Here is a 26,615-nt window from a genome sequence, read left to right as displayed (position 1 = left end):
CGTGAAAAAAAAAGGTCGCCTTCCTTCCTTAAGCATTTCCAGAAAGAATGGCACAACAAAGAATGTCTGTGTATTCGCATGTTGGGTCTTTTGCTGGGGAACTACCATATTTTTTGGCATACTAGACATAAGACAAACCCCCCCCCCCCAACTTTTCAATTTAAAAAATCAAATTTTGGATATACTCACGTATTAGACTACCCCTCTTGCCAGCCCCTCGAGGCCCCAAAGCCCCCTTTATTGGCCTTGAGGCTGCTTCTCGGCTCCATAGAGGCAGCCTCTCTCCCACTGGCAGCCAGCCAACTGCTGTGCTCATCATTTCCTGTTTTGAGTCCAAAACATCACTTCCTGTTTTGGATCCAAAACAAGATGGAGTCTCCTAACAGGCAAGGGAGGCGGGCAGCTGCCCTGCGCTGGAGCAGGGCGCCCGAAGAAGCAGCTACTGCTGCACTCCTCTGGTGCCACTTGGCTCCCGCTACCGGGCTTCAGCCTCACCAAGGGGCTCTTCCATTACTTGCCCAACTCAGCTGTCAATGTGATGGTGGAGGAGGATGAGGTAGCGGAGGAGGAGGAGGAGGAGGCGGCGCGGCCGTCCGGCGAGTTTATCACCTTTCCCCCCTCCACCGCACTGACAGACAAGGCAGGCATGGAGTGGAAGAGCCCCTCAGGGAGGCTGAAGCCCGACAGTGGGAGCCAAGCAGCACCTGAGGGCTGCCCTTGGGCACTGCTTGGCTCCAGCCTCCCCAAGACGCTCCTCCACTCCATGCCTGCCTCGGCTGTCAGTGTAGTGGTGGAGGAGGAAGCAATGCGGCCGTCCGACGAGTATATCGCCTCCTCCTCCTCTGCCGCACTGACACCCAAGGCGGGCATGGAGTGGAAGAGCCCCTCGGTGAGGCTGAAGCCCAGCAGCGGGAGCCAAGTGGCGCTGGAGGAGCTTAGCAGCTGCTGCTTCTTCGGGCGCCGTGCTCCAGCAGAGGGCAGCTGCCCACCTCCCTCCATCTTGTTTTGGACACAAAACAGGAAGTGATTTTTTTTTATACCTGGCGTACTAGACTACCCCCAAGTTCAGCGAGGATTTTCCAGGGTTAAAAAGTCGTCCAATATGCCGGAAAATATGGTATATCCCATATTAAACTCCACACCATTATAGTAAAATCAGCAAGCAGTTAATTGAAGGGTATATGGAAGCAAAGCAATAAAAATTATAGAAACAGTATTTTCCAAAAAGTACAGATGGTCCATGAACTTCAGGGTACAAAGGTAAAAACAGAAGATCCATAGATGCAAAACCCAAAAAAACAAGACAGCATGGAGATCAAATACCCAGAACAGGAACCTGGCAATACTTGAATCATGAAACTAGAAATCCACTTGGGAACAAGACCGTCATGAAAATCCAACGTTGACGAGACTGAGCTAAAATCCTTTCCTCATCTCATACTTTGAATGTGATTATCCAGCTTCTTGGTAGGGGGTTGGAATAGATGGCCCATGAGGTCTCTTCCAACTCTATGATTCTATGATTCATATAAAGCTTTTCCTGTCCCATGAAAAGAAAGAAAAGCATTCCACTTTGTTATAGAACCAGCTATTGAGAATTCAAATCCTCTTTTCCATAGATTTTACTCACGAAGAGAGCTCTAGATTTGTCAGCACACGAGCCATGAGTTCACTCTCTTCCTTACTGCTTGATCCCAGGAATATTTTTAATGCGCGATGTGCTTTCCCCCCCAGCTGTTGAGCCTGTTAATTCTTTAGTGAAAGCCAATGAATGCAGATATTATTTTTGGAAACATGTTGAAATTCATAGACATAATTACTTAGCATAACACTATGTAAGTAAATTTGGAAAAAATATTATGTTTCTGGTTTGAATGTATTATTCCTGTTTAATTGTGCAGGAAGTACCGTATTTACTCGATTCTAATGCTCACATTTTTTGACTAAATTACCTTCCCAAAATTAGGGCATGCATTAGACTCGTGTAATATGGTCAATACTTTTTTTGGTTTGGGGGTTTTGAAAATTGAGGTTCGCGTTAGATTCTAGGGCGCATTTGACTCAAGTAAATACAGTAGCCGTTCTACTCCAGGAACTTCATTTTTTGTGGCTGCCACAGACGATGTTGAGTTGGTTGAAACTCCATGAAGAGGTATTCATTGAAAAAAAATAGGGCAAAATGTGCAATAGCAGGATGGTGTCCCTCCCTCCCACAAAGTTTGTGCAGTTTAATAAACTTTTCCCGGGTTTTGATGATAGAAACCATTAGGAAATAACACTGACAACCCAGGAACAAAAATCGTAGTGTTACATAATGCCATGCAAGGGGCAATGGCTTTGTTATATATATGTCACTTGCACTCTTTCCCAGGAAATGGCATGTTCTTGCTTCTGAGGGGATGGGGGAGCAAGGGTTGCAAGGAGGTCTGCCTCGAGAGGTGTGTTGTGCCATCCAGCGCATCTGATTCGACCACCGTTTCCCTTCTCTCTGCAGCGGAGCCTCCGCAGCCACCTTCCCTTTGCAGCGGCGGCGGCGGATCCGACGACGCCATCCGCTCCATCCTGCAGCAGGCCCGGCGAGAGATGGAGGCCCAGCAGGCCGCCCTGGAGCCCGCTTTGAAGGCCGCCCCATCGGTGCTCTCCCAGGCCGAGATGTCCCTCCTGTCCCCCAAGCTGGTCCCCACCCCGGCGGGCCTCTCTTCGGTCTCCGGCTACTCCCCTTTGCCCATGTCCTTGAAGAAGCACTCATCCTCATCCTCCTCCTCGGCAGAGTCCAGCCTCTGCTCGCTGCAGACCCTCAAGAAGGAGGCCCCCGAGAGCCCTGCGCTGGAGCTGCTCCACGGGGTCTCGGACGCCTCTACGCAAAGCGTGCTGCGGCACGTTAAGAACGAACTAGGACGCAGCGGGGTCTGGAAGGACCACTGGTGGAGCACGGTGCAGCCGGAGCGGAGGGCCGCGCCGCCAGCCCCGGAGGAGGCGCCCAAGGCAGAGGAGGCCCCTGGCGGGAAGGAGAAGCGCGGGCAGCCGCTCCAAGGGCCCTCCTCCTCCTCCGCCTCCTCGGAGTACTGGAAGGAGTGGCCCAACGCTGAGTCGCCCTACTCGCAGGGCTCCGAGCTGAGCGTGACGGGGGCCAGCCGCAGCGAGACCCCGCAGAACAGCCCCCTCCCTTCCTCCCCCATCGTTCCCTTGTCGAAGCCATCGAAACCCTCCGTCCCGCCACTGACGCCGGAACAGTACGAGGTCTACATGTACCAGGAGGTGGACACCATAGAGCTCACCCGTCAGATCAAAGAGAAGCTAGCCAAGAACGGCATCTGCCAAAGGATATTTGGAGAAAAGGTACGCATCCCGCCGGGAACGGTAGTGGTTGGGGAAAGAGGGTTGTGGGCGGAGGCATCCCGTTGCTCTCTCCTTCCCAAAGCCAAGGTCTTTACTATCCCTAAAAGGCTCAAGAATGTTGAGAAAAGACTCAGGGGCACCAGCAACACAAAACAAAACAAACCATGTCGAAGATGCCACAAGGCTTTCAGGGCTGGAATCACTGGGGTGTGGAGTAGCTGTACAGCCTTGTCCTAGCACAGTGGTTCTCAACCTGGGGTCCCCAGATGTTTTTGGCCTACAACTCCCAGAAATCCCAGCCAGTTTACCAGCTGTTAGGATTTCTGGGAGTTGTAGGCCGAAAACATCTGGGGACCCCAGGTTGAGAACCACTGTCCTAGCAGCATTTTCTCTTGACGTTTCATCTTCTTCTGTGGTTGGCATCTCCAGAGGTTCCAGTGCTTCTAGAACACAGCTGCACAGCCTGGAAACCACATTATCTTTAAGTCAGTGGTTCTCAACATCTGTGGGTCCCCAGATGTTTTGGCCTTCAGCTCCCAGAAACCTAACAGCTAGTAAACTAGCTGGGATTTCTGGGAGTTGTAGTCCAAAACACCTGGGGACCCACAGATGTTGAGAACCAGAACATGAGGTTCTTTTCTAGGAATGAGCAGAGGGGTTCACTTGAACATATGATATGGCTTCCGATCCACTTATGTTCCCAAGTGTAGATGCCGTTGTGTATGGAATCCCCCTGGAGAAGGGCTGGGCGTGGCTTGAAGACCTGACTTTACCTGTCCCTGGCTCTTTCCTTCCCTCCCTCCCTCCCTCCCTTCAGGTGCTGGGCCTCTCCCAGGGAAGTGTCAGCGACATGCTGTCCCGGCCGAAACCCTGGAGCAAGCTGACCCAGAAAGGCCGCGAGCCCTTCATCCGCATGCAGCTCTGGCTCAACGGCGAACTGGGGCAGGGAGTCCTGCCTTCTCAAGGGCAGCCCCTCGGACAAGGTAAGGGCACCACTGTCGTGGGTGGCCGTTGGTCTGCATTCGCGGAAGCTCTTTCCGGGTCCTTGGGTTGCCCTCTCCTCAGCTTCGGCCACAATCAATCTCGAGGCCTTCTCGTGGGTGGCACCATGGAAGGGAAACGTTCCCTTGTGGGAGTCAGCGAGGATGGATACCACTGTTGTAGCTCAGCAAGTTGAAGATGTGGAGGGGTTTGGTATAGTGCAGCCATCTGAGAATGTTGATGAGGAGTCTGGGGGTGCAGGGCCTGTTCAGACAGAGGGGATGTTGGAACAGGAAGGCAATTTCCCAGTTGGACTAACGGAGGACTCTGACTGAAAACGAAACTGTTTTGCAGAATGACAGACTACAAGAGAGATTACATAGAGAGGCGAGACTGCTTCTCCGTAGGAAGAATTCCAGATGGGAAAAAGCAGCTGAAGGAATGCTTTCATGCATTGATGTCCTTATAAAGGGGGGGAAATGTTTTCAGTGTTTTAGATCAAGCAACTTTGCAATTAGAGCACACATCTTTTGCCTTGGTTCTCGCTTCAAGTCATGTCCTGATCAAGTTTTGCTTTAAGTCTTGGGGATTTTACCTTGAACTCAAGCTAATGTGTTGTTCTTTGATTCTTGGATCGCTTAAGTAGATGTTTTATTCCTCATCTTTGGATTTTTCAAGCTCATGAGTTTACCCTGCTCCTTGGATTTATATTCATGTTTTTAACCTTTGCATGGAGTTTTATCTCTGGTCTTGTGAGACTCTTTTTATCTGAGCTGCTGAACTTGCTGACTGAAAGGTTGGAGGTTCAAATCTGGGGAGCAGGGTGAGCGCCCACTGTTAGACCCCGTTCCTGCCAACTTAGTAGTACAAAAACATGCAATATGTGAGTAGATCAATAGGTACAGCTTTTGTGGGAAGGCAACAGCGCTCCATGCTATGAGCCCTATGAGGAGCGGCTTAAGGAGCTGGGCATGTTTAGCCTGAAGACGAGAAGGCTGAGAGGAGACACGATAGCCATGTATAAATATGTGAGAGAAAGTCACAGGGAGGAGGGAGCAAGCTTGTTTTCTGCTGCCCTGGAGACTAGGACACAATGGAGCAATGGCTTCAAACTACAAGAGAGGAGATTCCACCTGAACATGAGGAAGAACTTCCTGACTGTGAGATAGAGCTGTTCAGCAGTGGAACTCTCTACCCTGGAGTGTGGTGAAGGCTCCTTCTTTGGAGGCTTGTAAACAGAGGCTGGATGGCCATCTGCCGGGGGTGCTTTGAATGCAATTTTCCTGCTTCTTGGCAGAATGGGGTTGGATTGGATGGCCCATGAGGTCTCTTCCTACTCTGGGATTCTATGTTCAGCAGTGGAACTCTCTGCCCCAGAGTGTGGTGGAGGCTCCTTCTTTGGAGGCTTGTAAACAGGCTGGATGGCCATCTGTCAGGGGTGCTTTGAATGCAGTTTTCCTTCTTCTTGGCAGAATGGGGTTGGACTGGATGGCCCATGAGGTCTCTTCCAACTCTAGGATTCTATTTTTTTTTCTTGTCGTGTCAGGAGCAACTGCTCCTGTTGTGAGAGAATTGGCCATCTGCAAGGACGTTGCCCAGGGGACGCCTGGATGATTTTTGATGTTTTATCATCCTTGTGAGAGGCTTCTCTCATGTCCCCGCATGAGGAGCTGGAGCTAATAGAGGGAGCTCATCCGCCTCTCCCCGGATTCGAACCTGCGACCTGTCGGTCTTCAGTCCTGCCAGCACAGTGCTTTATCCCACTGCGCCACGGAATTCTATGTTCAGCAGTGGAACTCTCTGCCCCAGAGTGTGGTGGAGGCTCCTTCTTTGGAGGCTTTGAAACAGAGGCTGGATGGCCATCTGTTGAGGGTGCTTTGAATGCAATTTTCCTGCTTCTTGGCAGAATGGGGTTGGACTGGATGGCCCATGAGGTCTCTTCCAACTCTAGGATTCTATGATTCTATGACCTAGGTGGTGTCTGTGGACAACACCGGCTCTCTAGCTTAGGAATTGAGATCAGCACCACACACCAGAGCCAGACACGACTAGACTTAAGTCAGGGGAAACGTTTACCTTTCCTATGCAGCAGAATGAATCCAGTTTAATTGCGCTATAGAACAGGGGTCCACAAACTTTTTAAACAGAAGGCCAGATCACCGTCCCTCAGACTGTTGAAGGCCGGATTATAATTTGAAAAGAACATGAATGAATTCCTCTGCAGAGTGCACATATCTTATTTGTAGTGCAAAAAACACTTAAAAATAATACTAATAATAATTAAAGTAAAGAACAATTTTAACAAATATAAACTTATTAGTATTTCAATGAGAAGTGTGGGTCTGATTTTGGCTGATGAGATACGATAGTAGTTGTTGTGTGCTTTCAAGTCATTTCAGACTTAGGTTGACCCTGAGCGAGGGCCGGGTGAATGAATTGGAGGGCTGTATTTGGCCCCTGGGCCTTAGTTTGAGGACCCCCGCTCTAGAATCATAGGGGGATGTACTTCGACAAGAACAAATATTGCTCATATTGCACAAAACTACAAATCCCAGGATCGCATGACATTAAATGAGGCATGATGTCCCTCAAAGAGCGTAAAGCACACACTAATGTTGGGGAGATCATTTGACCCAAAGTGAGCATTAGATGTGAGTCAATAGGGGTTGATGGGACAAAGGGGGGAGGGTGCTGGGCCGGTCTCCTGGGCTGGGCCCTTCCTTGCTTTGCTGTGCTCCTCTGCTGCTCCCTCTCCTCCTGCTCACGGCCTGCTTTTCTTCCTCCAGCCCTTCCCTCGGTGGCTTCGCTGCAGGATGCCCTTCCGCAGGGATGCGCCAGCTCAGGTAATCATCCGTCGCTTTGGGGTCGCTCCGCTTTGCCTGGTTTTGCATGGCCTTCTCTGCTTGCTTCTTGGGGAGGGCAGGGCTTTCCTCCTCCTCCCGTTTTAACAATAATCATCATAATAATAATACTTTATTTGTACCCCGCTACCATCTCCCGAAGGACTCGGTGCAGCTTACAAGGGGCGTAGCCCAAATACTATAGTAAAAACAATAACAACAATAACAGCAAAATAACTCAAAAACAAAGCAATGACATTAACAACATACAATGACGCAGTTAAAAACAATGGCAGGGCCAAATGTAATAATTAAAATTAAAATTCCCAGGTCCATCCTTTTGGAATAGGTTCATTCCATTCCATCCCATAATCTTCAGAGTCAAGCATCAAGGCAGGATCAGAGGCGCCTGAACATGACAGAACGGTGTTTGTGTCAGGCACCTCTTAGTAGTACACCAACCACAAATTACTGTATTTTCCGGCGTACTAGACAACCTTTTAAGCCTGGAAAATCTTATTAATAGTCGTGGGTAATCTAGTACCTCCTCCAAGGTCGCTTACCTCCTCCAAGGTCACTGGGCTTGCCTAGTCCCAAGGAAGCGCCTCCGGACACAAACTCCCAGTAGCGCTGGGTGATGGCGTGCCTTGGATGTGCTCCCAGAGGCATTCTGGGAGCCGTAGGAGTCAGGGAACTACTGCTCCCAGAATGCCTCTGGGAGCACATCCAAGACACGCCGCCGCCGAGTGCTACTGGGAGTCATCCGGAGACACTTCCTTGGGCCTCTGGAAGATGACACCCAGCAGTGCTGGGCAGTGGATGTGCTCCCAGAGGCATTCTGGGAGCCGTAGGAGTCAGGGAACTACTGCTCCCAGAATGCCTCTGGAAGCACATCCAAGGCACGCCGCCGCCCAGCGCTGCTGGGAGTCTGCGTCCGGAGGTGCTTCCTTGTGCCTCTGGAAGACGACTCATCATTGCTGGGCAATGGCGTGCCTTGGATGTACTCCCAGAGGTATCCCGGGAGTAGTAGGAGTCGGGGAACTGCTGCTCCCAGAATGCCTCTAGAGGGGAGCACATCCAAGACATGCCACCGCCCAGTGCTACTGGGAGTCATCCGGGGACGCTTCCTTTGGCCTCTGGAAGACGACTCCCAGCAGCGCTGGGCGATGGCGTGCCTTGGATGTGCTCCCAGAACATTCTGGGAGCAGTAGGAGTCAGGGAACTACTGCTCCCAGAATGCCTCTGGGAGCCCATACAAGGCATGCAACCGCCCACCACTACTGGGAGTCTGCGTCTGGAGGCGCTTCCTTGGGCCTAGGCAAGCCCAGTGGCCTTGGAAGAGGACGGAGGAGGTGGAGAGCAGTGGGGCATAGTTTTGGAAAAGGAATAGTCTTAAATGCCAAATATATCCCTAACTCTGTATTTTATGTTTAAAAGTTGGGGGGTCGTCTTATACCCCCAGTCGCCTTGTATGCCGGAAAATACGATAGTTGGCCCTGGGGAGTGACATGTATTCCTCCAAGGTGAATGTTCCTGATGCAAAATGCTTGGGATTGGAAGTGTTTTGAATGTTGGGGGGAGGGAGAGAGAATGTCCGAATTGGCATATACATGCATGATGGATTATCTTGGAACACGAGAAGGCTCCATGAAAGAGGGAGGAGGTTTAAGGAAAGAAGGAGGAATCTTAGAGTTGGAAGAGACCTCATGGGCCATCTAGTCCAACCCCATTCTACCAAGAAGCATAAAAATCACATTCTTAAGGAATGAAGGAGGAAGCTTGATGAAAGGGGGAAGCTTGAGGAAAGGGAAAGTTTGAGGAAAGAGGGAGGAAACTTGAAAGGGGGAAGTTTGAGGAAAGAGGGGTGAAGTTTGAGGAAAGGGGGAAGCTCAAGGAAAGAAGGGAAGTTTGAGGAAAGAGGGAGGAAGCTTGAAAGGGGGAAGCTTGAGGAAAGAAGGGGGAAGTGTAAGGAAAGTGAGGAAGCTCAAGGAAAGAAGAGAAGCTTGAGGAAAGAGGAAGGAAATTTGAGGAAAGGGGGAAGCTTAAGAACAGAGGAAGCTTGAGGAAAGGGGGTTACATTTGAGGAAAGGGGGAAGCTTGAGGAAAGAGAAGTTTGAGGAAAGAGAATTTTGAGGAACGAGGGAGGAAGTTTGAGGAAAGGGGGAAGCTCGAGGAAAGTGGGGAAGCTCAAGGAAAGAAGGGAAGTTTGAGGAAAGAGGGAGGAAGCTTGAAAGGGGGAAGCTTGAGGAAAGAAGGGGGAAGTTTGCAGAAAGGGGAAACGTGAGGAAAGGGAGGAAGCTAGAGGAAAGAAGGGAAGCTTGAGGAAAGAGGAAGGAAGTTTGAGGAAAGGGGAAAGCTTAAGAACAGAGAGGAAGCTTGAGGAAAGGGGGTTACATTTGAGGAAAGGGGGAAGCTTGAGGAAAGAGAAGTTTGAGGAAAGAGGAAAGAAGTTTGAAAGGGGGAGATTTGAAGAAAGGAAGCTTGAGGAAATGGAGAAAGTTTCAGGAAAGGGAGGAATCTTAAAAGAGGGGAAAGAAGGGGGAAGTTTGAGGAAAGAGCAAACTTTGAGGAAAGGGGAGGAACTTTGAAAGAGTGGGAAGCTTGAGAAAAGGTTTTTTCCCCTTCCTCAAGCTTGAGGAAAGAGGGAGGAAGCTTGGAGAAAGCGGGAAGCTTGAGGAAAGGGGAAGTTTGTTTGAGGAAAAAGAGAGGAAGTTTGAAAGAGGGGGAAGCTTGAGGAAAGAGGGAGAGAAGGTGGGCTTCTGCCTAGCCAAAACTAAGGGACAGAAGCAAGGTTCACTTCACAGATCACACAGTTTAGCTGTGGAACTCCCTGCCACAAGAGAAGTTGAATGTCTCCCAAAGAGGATGAGATACATTCATAGGGGAAGGGGCTAAGAATGGTTGGCAGGTCCTTCTCTCCTCCCCCTCTGCCTCTGTCCGCCTCTTTCTCTTACGCAAATGCATTTCATGTGTCCTTTTGTTCCATACCGGAGTCTTTCCCCCTTTCTCTCTGCCGCCTCGTTTGGCACCTAGACCCTAAAAATAGCGCCAATTCCAACCGGCAGATGTTCCACTTGCCCTTTTGTAGAAGGGACGAGAATTAGCTTGTCAGCCGGGGCCTACGTAAAGCAGCTAAAATGGCATTTTGTACAGAAACTTTGCAATTACGCTCCTCAGCGGCTGCCGTGTTTATGGTTTGATTTGACAGCTTTTTTATGACTGGAGCACCTTCCCCGTCAGGCATGGAAAATATATTTGGAGGCTATGTAGGTTGAGCGTCCCCTATCTGAAATGCGTTTGGGATTTCCGAGTTTGGAATGTCTCTATTTGCATTGCGTAGCAAGGGATCTTGGAGATGCGATCTGGGTCTCGACACAAAATTTCACGCATCTTCCCTATGGGTGTGCAAATTCATTCTGTTTTCGTTTTGGATTTCGGGTGCCCCTCCATTATGTTTTCAGGAAGATTCCAGGAGATGCGGAGGCGGACCTTTTGGATTCGTAATCGTTTGTGTTTCGGGAGAAATCTTTGGGAAGCTTTCAGGAGATTCGGAGGCAGGCCGTTCAGATTCGTAATTCGTTTGTGTTTCGGAAAGAATATTCAGGAAGATTCCAGGAGATTCAGAGGCAGGCCGTTCAGATTCATAATTTGTTTGTGTTTTGGGAAGATTTTGGGAGATTCGGAGGCAGGTCTTTTTGATTCGTAATTCGTTTGTGTTTCGGGAAGAATATTCGGGAAGATTCCTAGAGATTTGGAGGTGGGCCGTTCAGATTCGTAATTTGTTTGTGTTTCGGGAAGACTATTCAGGAAGATTCCAGGACATTCGGAGGCGGGTCTTTTTGATTCATAATTTGTTTGTGTTTCAGGAAGATTCTGGGAGATTCGGAGGCGGACCGTTTGGATTCATAATTCGTTTGTGTTTCGGGAGAAATCTTTGGGAAGGTTCCAGGAAATTCGGAGGCGGGCCATTTGGATTCTTAATTTGTTTGTGTTTCGGAAAGAATATTCAGGAAGATTCCAGGAGATTCGGAGGCAGGCCGTTCAGATTAATAATTTGTTTGTGTTTTGGAAAGATTCTGGGAGATTCAGAGACGGGTCTTTTTAATTCGTAATTCAGTTGTGTTTCAGGAAGAATATTCGGGAAGATTCCTGGAGATTCAGAGGTGGGCCGTTCAGATTCGTAATTTGTTTGTGTTTCGGGAAGACTATTCAGGAAGTTTCCAGGACATTCAGAGGCGGGTCTTTTTGATTCGTAATTCGTTTGTGTTTTGGGAAGATTCCGGGAGATTCGGAGGCGGGCGGTTTGGATTCATAATTCGTTTGTGTTTCGGAAAGAATATTCAGGAAATTCCAGAAGATTCGGAGGCAGGCCGTTCAGATTCAGAATTCGTTTGTGTTTTGGAAAGATTCCGGGAGATTCGGAGGCAGGTCTTTTTGATTCGTAATTTGTTTGTGTTTTGGGAAGACTATTCAGGAAGATTCCAGGACATTCAGAGGCGGGTCTTTTTGATTCATAATTCATTTGTGTTTCGGGAAGATTCCAGGAGGTTCGGAGGCGGGCTGTTCGGATTCGTAATTCATTTGTGTTTCAGGAAGAATCTTCCCGAAAACAGGACGATTCTGTTTTCAGAATCTTTACAAAAACAGAACGAATTTGGTTCTGTTTCTCACACCCCTACCGTTTACACCTTATACAAACAGCCTCGAGTGAATTGTATACACAGTGTATTGTTGAAGGCTTTCATGGCCGGAATCGCTGCGTTGTTGTAGGTGTTTCGGGTTGTATGGCCATGTTCTAGAAGCATTTATACACATTTTTTGCTTTCTGGTGGTTCAGTGTCTACAAGCATTGTTTCATGCACAAGAACATTGGAAATACTGTGTATAAAATTAGCTTTAGGCTGTGTGGGTAAGGCGTATATGAAAGATCAGTGACTTCCACGTTTTCACAAAAGAAAGAGGCATAAGAGGCATCTTCCCGCAGGGTGATGGCAAACTGTGGGGTTTGCTGTCCTGGGATGCGTTGAGAGTTTTTGGAGAGGCTCAAAGAAGATCAATGTTGGTGACTACTCGTCTCCTTGACTGCATACATGGGTTATTCGCAACGGAAGTGACCAGGAGATGTATCAGTGTCCTGTTTGAGGATTTCGGACCTGTGAACAGTGTCCATAAACACATTCTGAACTTGAGGAAAGAAGGGGAAAGTTCGAGGAAAGGAGGAAGCTTGAGGAAAGAAGGGAAGTTTGAGAGAAAAGGGAGAAAGTTTGAAAGGCACAAGTTTGAAGAAAGGGAGGAAGCTTGAGGAAAGGGGGGAAGTTTGAAAGAGGGGAAAGAAGGAGGAAGTTTGAGGAAAGAGGAAGCTCGAGGAAAGAAGGGAAGTTTGAGGAAAGAGGGAGGAAGCTTGAAGAAAGGGGGAAGCTTGAGGAAAGGGAATATTTGAGGAAAGAGGGAGGAAGTTTGAAAGCTGGAAGTTTGAGGAAAGGGGGGAAGTTTGAAAGGGGAAAGAAGGAGGAAGTTTGAGGAAAGGGGGAAGCTTGAGGAAAGCTTTTTCTCTTTCCTCAAGCTTGAGGAAAAAGGGAGGAAGCTTGAAGAAAGGGGGAAGCTTGAGGAAAGGGGATGTTTCAGGAAAGAGGGAGGAAGTTTGAAAGGCGGTAGTTTGAAGAAAGGGAGGAAGCTTGAGGAAAGGTGGGAAGTTTGAAAGAGGGGAAAGAAGGAGGAAGTTTGACGAAAGAGGAAGCTTGAGGAAAGAAGGGAAGTTTGACGAAAGAGGGAGGAATCTTGAAGAAAGGGGGAAGCTTGAGGAAAGGGGATGTTTCAGGAAAGAGGGAGGAAGTTTGAAGAAAGGGAGAAAGATCGAGGAAAGGGGGGAAGTTTGAAAGAGGGGAAAGAAGGAGAAAGTATGAGGAAAGGGGGAAGATTGAGGAAAGATTTTTCCCTTTCCTCAAGCTTGAGGAAAGAGGAAGGAAGCTTGAAGAATGGGGGAAGCTTGAGGAAAGAAGGGAAGTTTGAGAGAAAAGGGAGAAAGTTTGAAAGGTGGAAGTTTGAAGAAAGGGAGGAAGCTTGAGGAAAGGAGGGAAGTTTGAAAGAGGGGAAAGAAGGAGTATGTTTGAGGAAAGAGGAAGCTCGAGGAAAGAAGGGAAGTTTGAGGAAAGAGGAAGGAAGTTTGAGGAAAGGGGGAAGCTTGAGGAAAGGTTTTTCCCTTTACTCAAGCTTGAGGAAAGAGGGAGGAAGCTTGAAGAAAGGGGGAAGCTTGAGAAAAGGGGATGTTTGAGGAAAGAGGAAGGAAGTTTGAAGGGCGGAAGTTTGAAGAAAGGGAGGAAGCATGAGGAAGGGTTTTTCGAGGAAAGAAGGGAAGTTTGAGGAAAGAGGAAGGAAGTTTGAGGAAAGGGGGAAGCTTGAGGAAAGGTTTTTCCCTTTCCTCAAGCTTGAGGAAAGAGGGAGGAAAGGGGATGTTTCAGGAAAGAGGGAGGAAGTTTGAAAGCCGAAAGTTTGAAGAAAGGGAGGAAGCTTGAGGAGAGGGGAAGCTTGAGGAAAGGGGGGAAGTTTGAAAGAGAGGGAAGCTTGAGGAAAGGGAGAAAGCTTGAGGAAAGAGGGAGGAAACTTAAGAAAAAAGACAGGAAATTTAAGGAAAGGGGAAGTTCTGCAGCACAGTAAGGCAATGTCAATGACACTGTGAGTATCGAGGGGGGAGCTGTCGACGATGGTGAAAGGGAACACCAGCCATAAAAACCAAACAAAGGACACCCATAGGCCTAAGGTGGGCTTCTGTCTGGCCAAAACTAAGGGGTAGAAGCAAGGTTCAGTTCACAGAGCGCATAGTTGAGATGTGGAACTCCCTGCCACAAGAGAAGTTGAATATTTCCCAAAGAGGATGAGATACATTCATACAGGAAGGCGCTAAGAACGGTTGGCAGGTCCTTCTCTTCTCCATGTGGGGCAGGGAAAAAGGAGCAAGTGGGGTGCACCCCCGTCGGGAGCCGTGGCTCCTTCGGTGGGAGAATCTGTGCGGAGGTTTGGGCCCAGGGCTGGTGAGCAGTGAGACTCCCCGGGGGCGGCCGGAAGATGTTATAATCAATTACCACATCATAACACTGATGTATGATAATTACCGAGTCTTCCTCCGGAGAGAGGAGTGCAGCATTTGGCCGGGATGCGCCGCCTTCACGGTCCGCTGCCTGATTAATATGCAAATAATAGGCTGATTGCACGAGGAATGCGGGAAATGAGTTGGCTGATAGCGCGCCCACCGAAGCGGGAAGATGATAAATTGCTTTCCACTGACTGTCCTACATTTAAGTCCCTTCTCTCAACAGTGTTCTCTTTTTTTTTGCAACGTACACAAATTAAAGGAAGCAGGAAGATGCGTAAAATAATATCTCTTAATCGCTTTTATTGGGAGACTGGGCTCGGTTACAGGGATGATACTCCGTTTCGAAGCAGGACACAAGGATCCGTGGAGCAAGGCATCCGCGCCAGTCAAAGCACCCAACGCAAGGGGAGATGGGAGGCCCAACAACATGCCTTGGACCCCATGTCAATCTCCACACCTCTAGTTCTGAAGTTTGGGACTCGAGAAGAGCCCTTGGGGAGTTTTTGCCAATTGGAGGAGGCAACACAAACAAGGTGGGCCAGTAGGAAAGCTTGTTACAAGAGAGCTTTCTTCAGGGACAGTCACCAGAGGTGCCAGACTTTGAATCATGGAATCTTAGAATTGGAAGAGACCTGGTGGGCCATCCAGTCCAACCCCATTCTGCCAAGAAGCAGGAAAATCACATTCAAAGCACCCCCGACAGATGGCCATGCAGCCTCTGTTTAAAATCCTCCAAAGAAGGAGCCTCCACCACACAGAAAGAGCCTCCACCATATAGAAGGATCCTCCACCACATAGAAGGAGCCTCTACCTCATGGAAGGAGCCTCCACCACATAGAAGGGCCTCCACCACATAGAAGGAGCCTTCACCACATAGAAGCCTCCATCACATACAAGGAGCCTCCACCACATACAAGGAGCCTCCACCACATAGAAGGAGGCTCCACCACATAGAGGGATGCCTCTACCACATAGAAGGAGCCTCCACCACATAGAAGAAGCCTCCATCACATACAAGGAGCCTCCACCACATAGAAGGAGCCTCCACCACATAGAAGGATCCTTCACGACACAGAAGGAGCCTCCACCACATAGAAGAATTCTCCACCACATAGAAGGAGGCTCCACCACATAGAAGGAGCCTCCAACACATAGAAGGAGACTCCAATACATAGAAGGGGACTCCAACACATAGAAGGAGCCTCAACCACATAGAAGGAGACTCCACCACATAGAGGGATGCCTCCACCACATAGAAGGAGCCTCCAACTACAACAGCCCAGAACATTACATTTTAATGTATATAGATTAGATTAAAATATATATATATTTGAAACAGAGGATTGATGGCCATCTGTCAGGGGTATTTTGTGCTTTTCCTGCATGGCAGAGGGTTGGACTCAATGGCCCATGTGGTTTCTTCCAACTCTATTATTCTCTGGATGCATTTAGAGTAGCCAGGTATTATGGCTACTCTAAATGCATTTCCTTCGTTGATATATCTGCTTCCCAAGTTGGCCATCTGTTGGGAGGACTTTGATTGTGCTTTTCTTGCATGGCAGAAAGAAGGGGGTTGGTTCTATGCGTCCCCAGAACCCTTTGCTGCACACAAAGGCCCTGTCGTCCCAAGCGGGATCCTCTTCTGGTCAAAAGGTTTCTTCATGGGAGAAGAGGCATGGAAGGGCACAGCTGCGGCGCTTGACTCTCCCCAGACGCCTCCAGATCCCCGAAGACACGGATGGAGGTCGGCCCAGGATCCGTTGTGCCCCTCTCACTTGAGAAAGCCTCGCCACCTGTGTTTTGGAGTCACAGAAACCCTCCGCGGCTGCAACAGCTGCTTGCCCTCTCCATCGGGTCCTTGCCCGCCTCCCGGTGTTAATTCATACACAACTTTTTGCCTTTGACGAGTTCGGCAGGAACCCGAAGCCCGGGCCCCGGACTTAATGAGGAGCGGTCCATCAAAGCCAACCGCCAGGAAAATCATGTCTGGGCTTTTTGTGGGGATGTCACAGAGCGGCCTGTCATTTTGCTTCAGCGGCCTGTCCTTCCAAGCGCGCGGCTCGCCTTGTGGCATGCCAGCAGTAAAAATGTCACTCGCGATAATTACTTTTTGGTGGAAATGCGTGCTGACTTCCTACCTTCAAGCTGTTTTTTTACACAGTGGGGAGATAATCAGAAATGACTTTATCCTGACTGCTCAAATGAACACTAAATGGAATTTGGGTTATTATTATTGCTGCAGAGTGAGGGCTGCGCGCTGGAATTTATAAGTCGTGGATCGGATCGGCCAAAGACGTTTCTCTGGCAAATCGCAGCCGGCATGTTTCCCAGTCCACTCCAGCGCTATGAGAATACAGGTTGTATCCAAGTTATGAACAAGAGAAGTTCTGTAGGTTTGTTCTTAAGTTGAATTTGTATGTAAGTCGGAACAGGGACATTTTGTAAGTGTAAGTCCAGCTATATATATGTATATACCGTATATACTCGAGTATAAGTCGACCCGAATATAAGCCGAGGCGCCTAATTTTACCAAAAAAACTGGGAAAACATATTGAATTGAGTATAAGCTGAAGGTGCGAAATGTAGCAGCTACTGGTAAATTCCAAAATAAAAATAGATTCCAATACTATGACATTAATTGAGGCATTGGTAGGTTAAATGTTTTTGAATATTTACATAAAAGTGTAATTTAAGATAAAACTGTCCAACTCTGACTAAACCATGATACCAACCTTTTTCAGTGTCAGTGTGCTTGCGTATCCTTCCAATAATAATAAAGAGAGTAAAATAACAAATGTAATAATAATAATAATAATAATAATAATATTAGAGTAAAATAATGGAGAGAAGGATACTAGAGACAAAGTTGAAGTACTTTGGCCACATCATGAGGAGACAGCAAAGCCTAGAGAAGACAATTATCCTGGGGAAAATGGAAGGTAAAAGGAAGAGGGGCCGACCAAGGGCAAGATGGATGGATGGCATCCTTGAAGTGACTGGATTGACCTTGAAGGAGCTGGGGGTGGTGACGGCCGACAGGGAGCTCTGGCGTGGGATGGTCCATGAGGTCACGAAGAGTCGGAGACAACTGAACGAATGAACAACAACAATAGAGTAAAATAATAAATGTAATAATATCTACAATAAAGTAAAATAATAAATGTAATAATAGAGTAAAATTATAAATGTAATAATAATAATAATAAACAGTAAAATTATAAATGTAATAATAATAATAATAATAATAATAATAGAGATAAATAATCTTGACTCGAGTATAAGTCAAACAGGACGTTTTCAGCCTAAAAAAAAGGGCTGAAAAACTAGGCTCTATATATAGAGAGAGAGAGAGAGAGAGAGAGCTGGCGTTACATACAAATATATACGCAGTTCCGACTTACATACAAATATATACACAGTAGAGTCTCACTTATCCGACCTTCGCTTATCTGACATTTCCTCTTATCCAATGCCCCCTTCCTCCAGCATTTTCCCTTCAATGAAAGGAGCGCTCCCCAACTCTCTCTCCATTCCCAATACCATAGAGCAGGGGTCCTCAAACTTTTTAAACAGAGGGCCAGGTCACAGTCACCCCCCCAGATCATAATTTGGGGGGGGGGGGGAAACGTGAAAGAATTCCTATGCACACTGCACATATCTTTATTGTAGTGCAAAAAAAAAAACCACTTAAAAACAATACAAAAATTAAAATGAAGAACAATTTTAACAAATATAAACTTTTTAGTATTTCAGTAGGAAGTGTGGACCTGATTTTGGTTGATGAGATAGTATTGTTGACTTAAATTGACCCTGAGCGAGGGTCGGGTAAATGACTTTGGAGGGCCGTATCCGGCCCTCTGCCCTTAGTTTGAGGACTCCTGGTCTTGAGAATACACGTCATACCTAAGTTATGAACAAGAGAGGTTCTGTAGGTCTGTTCTTAAGTTGAATTTGTATGTAAGTAGGAACAGGGACATTTTGTAAATGTAAAGAGAGAGAGAGAGCCGGAGTTACACTTACAAAATGTCCCTGTTCCGCCTTACATACAAATATATACACAGTAGAGTCTCACTTATCCCACCTTCACTTATCCAACATTCCCTCTTATTCCCTCAACGCCCCCTTCCTCTAGAAAGGAGCACTCCCCAACTCTCTCTCTCCATTCCCAATACAATAGAGTCTCGCTTATCCGACATTCCCTCTTATCTGACGCTCTTATCCGATGCCCTTCTTTTGCTCCAGCATTTCCACTTCAGTTAAAGGAGCGCTCCCCAACTCTCTCTCCATTCCCAATACAATAGTCTCACTTATCCGACATTCCCTCTTATCTGACGCTCTTATCCGATGCCCTTCTTTTGCTCCAGCATTTCTACTTCAGTTAAAGGAGCGCTCCCCAACTCTCTCTCCATTCCCAATACAATAGTCTCACTTATCAGACATTCCCTCTTATTTGACGCTCTTATCCGATGCCCTTCTTTTGCTCCAGCATTTCTACTTCAGTTAAAGGAGCGCTTCCCAACTCTCTCTCCATTCCCAATACAAGAGTCTCACTTATCCGACATTCCCTCTTATCTGACGCTCTTATCCGATGCCCTTCTTTTGCTCCAGCATTTCTACTTCAGTTAAAGGAGCGCTTCCCAACTCTCTCTCCATTCCCAATACAAGAGTCTCGCTTATCCGACCTTCGCTTATCCGACATTCCGTCTTATCCAATGCTCTTATCTGACCACCCCCTTTTCCTCCAGCATTTCCCCTTCAAATATAGGAGGGCGCCACAACTCTCTCTACATGAAAAATGAGGGAGAAAAGAGGCAGGACCAGAAGTGGAAGTGTCCTCTCTCCATCCCTCGGTGATTTCCCTTCCTGCTGGGCCACTCTAGCCCTGAGGCATTGCTTTGCCTTAACCCTTTGAGTCCCTGTTGTTAGTATTCTAGGTGCGTAGTGCCATGTCGAACAGATAACAGTAGGAGACTCCATATTATCCAACATTTTCGTTTAAACTAGAAATCCCAGCCGTCCTTTCTCTTCTCCTGCCCGGCCTCCTCTAGAGACCAAGGTGGGAAACATTTGACTTTCGGGGTATTCTGCACAATGGGACGGGATTGCGGGAGTTGTAACTTGAAACAACTAAAGGCTGAAAGAGTGATGGAGATGTCATTTTCAGTTCTGGGTTCTGAATCCCCAGGATCCAAATTATTCATGGACTGCAGAGTTGAAAAGGCCTTGGCTGAGACGAAAATCCCATTTCCTCCCTCCCTTTTGCACCCGGTGTCTTTCCTCCCTTTCTCTCCTCTCTTCCCCCTCCTTTTGGTGCCGCATTAGGCGCTTGGAGGTGGAATTTGGACCGTGCCTTTTTTTATTAACCACCGTTTTGACCTTGCTGCGGGTTAAAGGACACGCATCAGAGGAGGAGGAATCTGTTTGCCGCGTGCGGAATTCACTCCGTCCGTCCGCCACCGCAAACAAGATGGATGATCTGCCAAGTCGGTCCCTCGCATGGGTGCATCAGGGCACGTTTACAGCACCGTGGGTTTACTCTTCCCGGTGCAAAAATAACGTTTTGTTGGGCCTGGTATGCCGCCGCAGAGCGACCCGAGGCTACGCAAGGAAAAGCAATTAGATGCGCAGCACTCGTTTTGCCTTGGAACGAGGAGCAGGGGGAGATCTCCTTTGCATCTTCCGTGAAGGGACAAAGAAATCCAACTGCTTGAATTGAGAAGGACCTTTATGGTCGTGTTGAAGCATCTTCCCGGGTGAATTATTTTGAAAATAGCAACCCTGTTAATTTTTATTAAATAGATTTGATTTATAACAGCGCGGCTCGGTCACTTCACCTACCGCAGTGTGTGTTGACAGTGTTTGGAGAGGTCTTTCTTGCTTCCTAGAAACAAAACATACACAAGAGATTGTGCCAAAGACTGCGCTCCGGAGAAGGCGACTGGGGGGAAATCCTCCTCTATCTGTCCTTCTGTGTAGTGGAGGTTCCCCTTCTGTGTGGTGGAGGCTCCTTCCATGTAGTGGAGGCACCTTCCATGTGCAGGAGGCTCCTTCCATGTGCTGGAGGCTCTTTCCGTGTGCTAGAGGCTCCGCTTCTGTGTGGTGGCAGCTCCTTCTGTGTAATGGAGGCTCCTTCTTTGTGGTAGAGGCTCCTTCTGCGAGGTAGAGGCTCCTTCCATGTGGTGGAGTCTCCCTCTATGTGGTGGAGGCTCCTTCCGTGTGGTGGAGGCTCCTTCCGCATGGTGGAGGCTCCTTCCGTGTGTTGGGGGCTCTTTCCATGTGGTGGAGGCTCCCCTTCTGTGTGGTGGAGGCTCCTTCCGTGTGGTGGAGCCTCCTTCCGTGTGGTGAAGTCTCCTATGTGGTGAAGGCTCCTTCTGCGTGGTAGAGGCTCCTTCTGTGTGCAGGAGGCTCCTTCTGCGTGGTAGAGGCTCCTTCCATGTAGTGAAGTCTCCTGTGTGGTCGAGGTTCCTTCTGTGTGGTGGAGTCTCCTTTCGCGTGGTGGAGGCTCCTTCCATGTGGTGGAGGCTCCTTCCGTGTGGTGGAGGCTCCCCTTCTGTGTGGTGGAGGCTCCTTCCGTGTGGTAAAGTCTCCTATGTAGTGGAGGCTCCTTCCGTGTGGTGGAGGCTCCTTCCATGTGGTAAAGTCTCCTATGTGATGGAGGCTCCTTCCGTGTGGTGAAGTCTCCTGTGTGGTTGAGGCTCCTTCTGTGTGGTGGAGGCTCCTTCCGCATGGTAGAGGCTCCTTCCGTGTGGTGAAGTCTCCTATGTAGTGGAGGCTCCTTCCGTGTGGTGGAGGCTCCGTCCGTGTGGCGGAGGCTCCTTCCGTGTGGTAAAGTCTCCTATGTGATGGAGGCTCTTCCGTGTGGTGAAGTCTCCTGTGTGGTTGAGGTTCCTTCTGTGTGGTGGAGGCTCCTTCCGTGTGGTGGAGCCTCCTTCCGTGTGGTGAAGTCTCCTATGTAGTGGAGGCTCCTTCCGTGTGGTAGAGGTTCCTTCCGTGTGGTGGAGGCTCCTTCTGTGTGGCGGAGGCTCCTTCTTTGGAGGCTTTGTAACGGAGGCTGGATAGCCATCTGCCTGGGGTGCTTTGGATGCGATTGTCCTTCTTCTTGGCAAAATGGGGTTGCGCTGGATGGTCCATGAGGTCTCTACCAACTCAATGATTCTATGAATGTGAGAAACGGGAGGCATGCGGTGAAGCCACAGGGAAGGAGATTGGGGCAGGCAGACAAAGGGGGATTGTGGCCGTGATACCTGGGAAAGTATGCGAGTTGCAGTCTAAAAGTAGTAGTAGTAGTATCTGTTATGACACGATTTCCAAGGGCCTTCTACAGGAGAACACTTCCTTTTGCCCTCCATTGTGTGTCCCACAAGCCTCCATCATGGCTGCTGCAAGGCCTGATCCCGTGGAGCGCTTTTTGTAGAAGAGAATAGTTTTCTTTGTCATTGTGCTATTGCACAACAGAATTCCATGCTTTCCCCTGCTCACAAAGACCCTTTCAATGAATGTATAGCAGAGTCACTTATTAGCCTTAGCACCAAGAGCCCAAAGTGATAAAACAACAAAAACACAGCGACCAATTTTATCTCTTCCATATGAAGCGTGTTGTCTAATGCCCATTCACAACTGATCTCCAGAGATCGTGAAAGTCAACGCAGAAATGCGGGATGTGTCCCGGAAGGGAGGCCGAAGCCCTCTCCCTCGGGTCTTGTGGACTCTGTGCAAAACATAATTCAGAATTTCTTCCCTTTCAAAGCACAAGTAGTTCGAGTTGTTCCTAGAATGGAGTGTAGTCTCCGTGCCAAGGAGGAGCACGACCCCGAAAAGTATCTGTGGTTGTCAATATGGCCATCTTGAAACATTGGAAGGGATACATAATGCAATCGAGGGGCGTAGAACGGCCCTGGATTATGTTTTGGTTGGCGTGATTTTAATTGACCATTTTAATAATTTTGGTTTTCATTGTAATTGTTTATTTGATCTATTTGTGTGTGTGTGTGGCATCAAATTGCTGCCTTTTGTAAGGCCACCTTGAGTCCCCTCCGGGGTGAGGAAGGCGGGATATATCAATATGGTAGATAGATAAAAAGATAGATAGATAGATAGATAGATAGATAGATAGATAGATAGATAGATAGATGAAAACCAATCCCTTTCAGGCCCAAGAGCCGAGAAAAGGAAAGGGACAAAGCAGTCTGGTTGTGGAGGGTGAAGTGGCCTCTGTGATGTCATTGGTCAAGAAAGGAAGGGAAGCAACTTGCCTGCAGCTAAGTGAGATGCATATGAGGGGAAAGGAGGGACCGAAGACAAGAAAAGAGAAAAAGAAAAGGAGGGGGGAAAGAAGGAAGGAAGAGAAAGGGAGGGAATGGGGAAAGAGAAAAAGGAGGGGAAGGAAGGAAGAGAAAGGGAGGGAATGGGAAAAGAGAAAAAGGAGGGGAAGGAAGGAAGAGAAAGGGAGGGAATGGGGAAAGAGAAAAAGGAGGGGAAGGAAGGAAGAGAAAGGGAGGGAATGGGAAAAGAGAAAAAGGAGGGGAAGGAAGGAAGAGAAAGGGAGGGAATGGGGAAAGAGAAAAAGGAGGGGAAGGAAGGAAGAGAAAGGGAGGGAATGGGGAAAGAGAAAAAGAAGGGGAAGGAAGAGAAAGGGAGGGAATGGAAAAAGAGAAAAAGAAGCGGAAGGAAGGTAGAGGAAGGGAGGGAATGGGGAAAGATAAAAAGAAGGGGAAAGAAGGAAGAGAAAGGGAGGGAATGGGAAAAGAGAAAAAGAAGGGGAAGGAAAGAAGAGAAAGGGAGGGAATGGGGAAAGAGAAAAAGAAGGGGAAGGAAGGAAGGAAGAGGAAGGGGGGGAATGGGGAAAGAGAAAAAGAAAGGGAAAGAAGGAAGAGAAAGGGAGGGAATGGGGAAAGAAAAAGAAGGGGAAAGAAGGAAGGAAGAGGAAGGGAGGGAATGGGGAAAGAGAAAAAGAAGGGGAAGGAAGGAAGAGAAAGGGAGGGAATGGGGAAAGAGAAAAAGGAGGGGAAGGAAGGAAGAGAAAGGGAGGGAATGGGAAAGAAAAAAGAAGGGGAAGGAAGAAAGGAAGGAAGAGAAAGGAAGAAAAAGGGGAGGGGAGACGTGTGAGGGAATGCAAGAGAATAAGAAAAGAGGGAGAAGGTCTAGGAGGAAAATGGAGGAAGGAGAGAAAGAGCTACCAAGAGAGCCAGCCCACCATTGCCAGAGCATTGCCTTGGAGACATTGTGTGTTAAGCCTCGGAACTGGAGAAGGGAGAAAGTAGGCAGGCAGCAGCACCTGGACAACGCTGGGTATGTTAGCTGGCTATAAAGCACCTGAGAGGTCCATGCATACAAGCCTTTGAGGAACCTTCTTCTGAAATGAGGAAGGCTGGAGGGTGCACGATGACAGTGGGAAGTGTTCGGAGACACGTCGGGTAACGCTGCCTTCCCCCTGCCCTTTTTCTCCCTGCAGAAAGCACCCCAAAGACCTCTGCCAGCTGCAGCCCTGCTCCAGAGTCTCCCATGAGCTCCAGCGAGTCGGTGAAGAGTCTGACCGAACTGGTCCAGCAGCCCTGCCCCACCATCGAGGGCGGCAAGGAAGGCAAGCTGCAGGAGCCCGGCGAGGCCTCCACGGCCACTGACCCCCAGCCCAATGCCCCGTTGCTCCTCTCCGGCCACTCCTCGCTCAGCATCCAGGAACTGGTCGCCATGTCCCCGGAGCTGGACACCTACGGGATCACCAAGCGGGTCAAGGAGGTGCTCACGGACAACAACCTTGGTAAGCCTCGTCATCTTCTTCCCTGCTTCAGGTTATTCTGAGAGACCAGTCTTTCAGATCTGTGTTTGTGTTTGTTTGTGTGTTCGTGTTTCCCTGCGATTTTCAGAGTTGGCTTAGGCAACGGGTTCTGCTTTAGGAACAACACAAGGGGTCCTTGGCAGGCGGGTAAATTAATATACTTTATTTATATCCCGCTCTATCTCCTTGTGGGGACTCAGAGCGGATTACAGAATACATATATGGCAAACATTCAGTGCCGTTATGCAGTTGACAACAAAGACAGACAGTACGTAGACAAAGGCAAGGCTTCCCTCTTTCTCATCTCTGGCATCTGGAGGCTGTGCTCAACTCGGCCATGGGGAGGTGCTCTTGTTCCATTTTTCCTGATCGAATTGCCAGCATGTCTTCAGGGGTGCCTTTTACCTCCCCACCAAAGCGGTACCTATCTATCTACTCACATTGCTGTTTTCGAACTGCTAGGTAAACAGAAGCTAGGGCTGACAGCAGGAGCTCATCCCGACCCACTTTGAACTGCCAGCCTTCTGGTCGGCATGATCTACTGTAGCTGACAGTTTAACGTGCTGTTCTAACCGCATTCCTTTTCCTGCTAAACTGGCTTCCTCTCCCAACTCACTGTGCAAATTACCAATATCTCTGCCTTCTTCATCGGATGAGTGACAGTTGCTGTGGTAATTAATCCCAAGATTATGAAAAAGTAAATCAAAACTCGCTCGTTATCCAGGGGGGTCTTGTAATATTTAAACAAATTTAATTTCTTCATATTCTTGATTGTCATCTTACGAGCCGCCTTACCAAAATTTAGCCCTGCTCCTGCCTGGCGTGCGGAGTGTCGCCACATTTCACTCGCTTGCTGTGGGATCAGATGTACCTTCAAAGGCAATCTCCTTTCAGCTTCCGGCAGAACACAAAAGGTGTGTGAAGGTAGAGGACTGTGGCTTGGAAGTATTCAGATTGGAAGGACGCAGGGAGGAAGACGGTTTAACTCGTTCCGCCTGTGCCGCCAAGGGGGGTTGCCAGAGGTCGGAAAACCGGCCCGGGAAAGGGGAAAAGTGGGAATACTTGATGGTGGGAGTAGAAGTAGAAGTCAGGATGGTGTGGCTTCCTTTGTGCAGCAGAATGTCACCCTTGTGTGTCGCTGCTCTCCGTCTGTCTGATAGACCAGGTCTCATGAGCAGCGTCCTAACTATAATCATTCTATAGGCTCAATCTTGCTTCATTGACATCATGTCAGGCATCAGAGAAACTCTGTGGACTGTTGTTCACCTCCTACTCTTCCTCCTCCTCCTCCCTCTCTCTCTTTCCAGTTTGTCACCCAAATAAATAGCCACCATTGGCACTGCCATTGCAGGCGCTCCGTATCCAGTTGAGCCCAGGCACCCATAGATTCTCAAGCAAAAAGCCCTGATAGATACCAAGTGAGAAGAAGACCTGGACCCAACAAAAAGAGTGCCATCTTCCTCCTCCTCCCTCTGTAGTTTGTCACCCAAATGGCCACCATTGGGACTGCCGTTGCAGGCGCTCTGTATCCAGTCGATTTTCTTGCAAAAAGTCCTGATAGATAGCAAGTGAGAAGAAGACCTGGACCCAGCAAAAAGTGTCCTATATGGAGCCTTCCATCTGGTAGCTGGGGTCAGCTGGGCATGATGGATAGAGTTGGCATTAGCCGCCCCAAAGAGAGCTATGCACACTTGGTAAAACGTCACTTAGAAAACCAAGAGTTACTGGGATGGAGATAATAATTCTGTAGGCCCAATCTTGCTTCATTCACATCATGTCGGGCAGCAGAGAAACTGGATTTCTAGTCCCATCTTCCTCCTCCTCCCGCTGTAGTTTATCACCCAAATGGCCACCATTGGGACTGCCATTGCAGGCGCTCCGTATCCAGTCGATTCTTTTGCAAAAAGCCCTGATAGATAGCAACTGAGAAGAAGACCTGGACCCAACAAAAAGTGTTCTATGTGGAGCCTTCCATCTGGTAGCTGGGGTCAGCTGGGCATAATGGATAGAGTGGACATTGCCCACCTCCATCCCACATAGAGATCTATGCACACTCGGTAAAACGTCACTTAGAAAACCAAGAGTTACTGGGATAGAGATAATAATTCTGTAGGCCCAATCTTGCTTCATTCACATCATGTTGGGCAGCAGAGAAACTCTGTGGACTTCTAGTCCCATCTCCTCTCTCTGCAGTTTGTCATCCAAATGGCCACCATTGGGACTGCCATTGCAGGCGCTTCGTATCCAGTTGAGCCCAGACACCCCTAGATTCTCATGCAAAAAGCCCTGATAGATAGCAAGTGAGAAGAAGGCCCGAATCCATTGCAGGCGCTCCGTATCCAGTTGAGTCCGGGCACCCATAGATAGCAAGTGAGAAGACCTGGACCCAACAAAAAGTGTCCTATGTGGAGCCTTCCATCTGGTAGCTGGGGTCAGCCGGGCATGATGGATAGAGTGGGCAATGTATTGTTGAAGACTTTCATGGCTGGAATCACTTGGTTGTAGGTTTTCCGGGCTGTATGGCCATGTTCTAGAAGCATTCTCTCCTGATGTTTCACCTGCATCTATGGCAGGCATCCTCAGAGGTTGT

At 48.5% G+C, this 26,615-nt stretch overlaps 1 protein-coding gene across 10 annotated transcripts in view; it reads left to right on the top strand.

Moving 5' to 3' along the window:
• The window catches only part of CUX1 (cut like homeobox 1), a 307,807-nt gene that overhangs the window by 226,802 nt on the left and 54,390 nt on the right, over nt 1-26,615 (top strand). For 7 of the 10 annotated variants that reach the window (XM_067472043.1, XM_067472044.1, XM_067472045.1 and 4 more), the window contains 4 exons: nt 2,495-3,339; nt 4,157-4,322; nt 7,107-7,163; nt 23,702-24,007. The exons of 2 other annotated variants lie outside the window; for them this stretch is intronic. In XM_067472043.1, coding sequence (XP_067328144.1) covers nt 2,495-3,339; nt 4,157-4,322; nt 7,107-7,163; nt 23,702-24,007 — 1,374 coding nt within the window. The remainder of the gene's footprint in view (nt 1-2,494; nt 3,340-4,156; nt 4,323-7,106; nt 7,164-23,701; nt 24,008-26,615) is intronic. One more of the 10 variants, XM_067472040.1, reaches the window with a different exon arrangement.

The sequence above is a fragment of the Anolis sagrei genome, chromosome 11 (assembly GCF_037176765.1).
Source record: "Anolis sagrei isolate rAnoSag1 chromosome 11, rAnoSag1.mat, whole genome shotgun sequence".
Classification (NCBI taxonomy): Eukaryota; Metazoa; Chordata; class Lepidosauria; order Squamata; family Dactyloidae; genus Anolis; species Anolis sagrei.
This window is presented reverse-complemented; position numbering and strand designations above follow the sequence as displayed.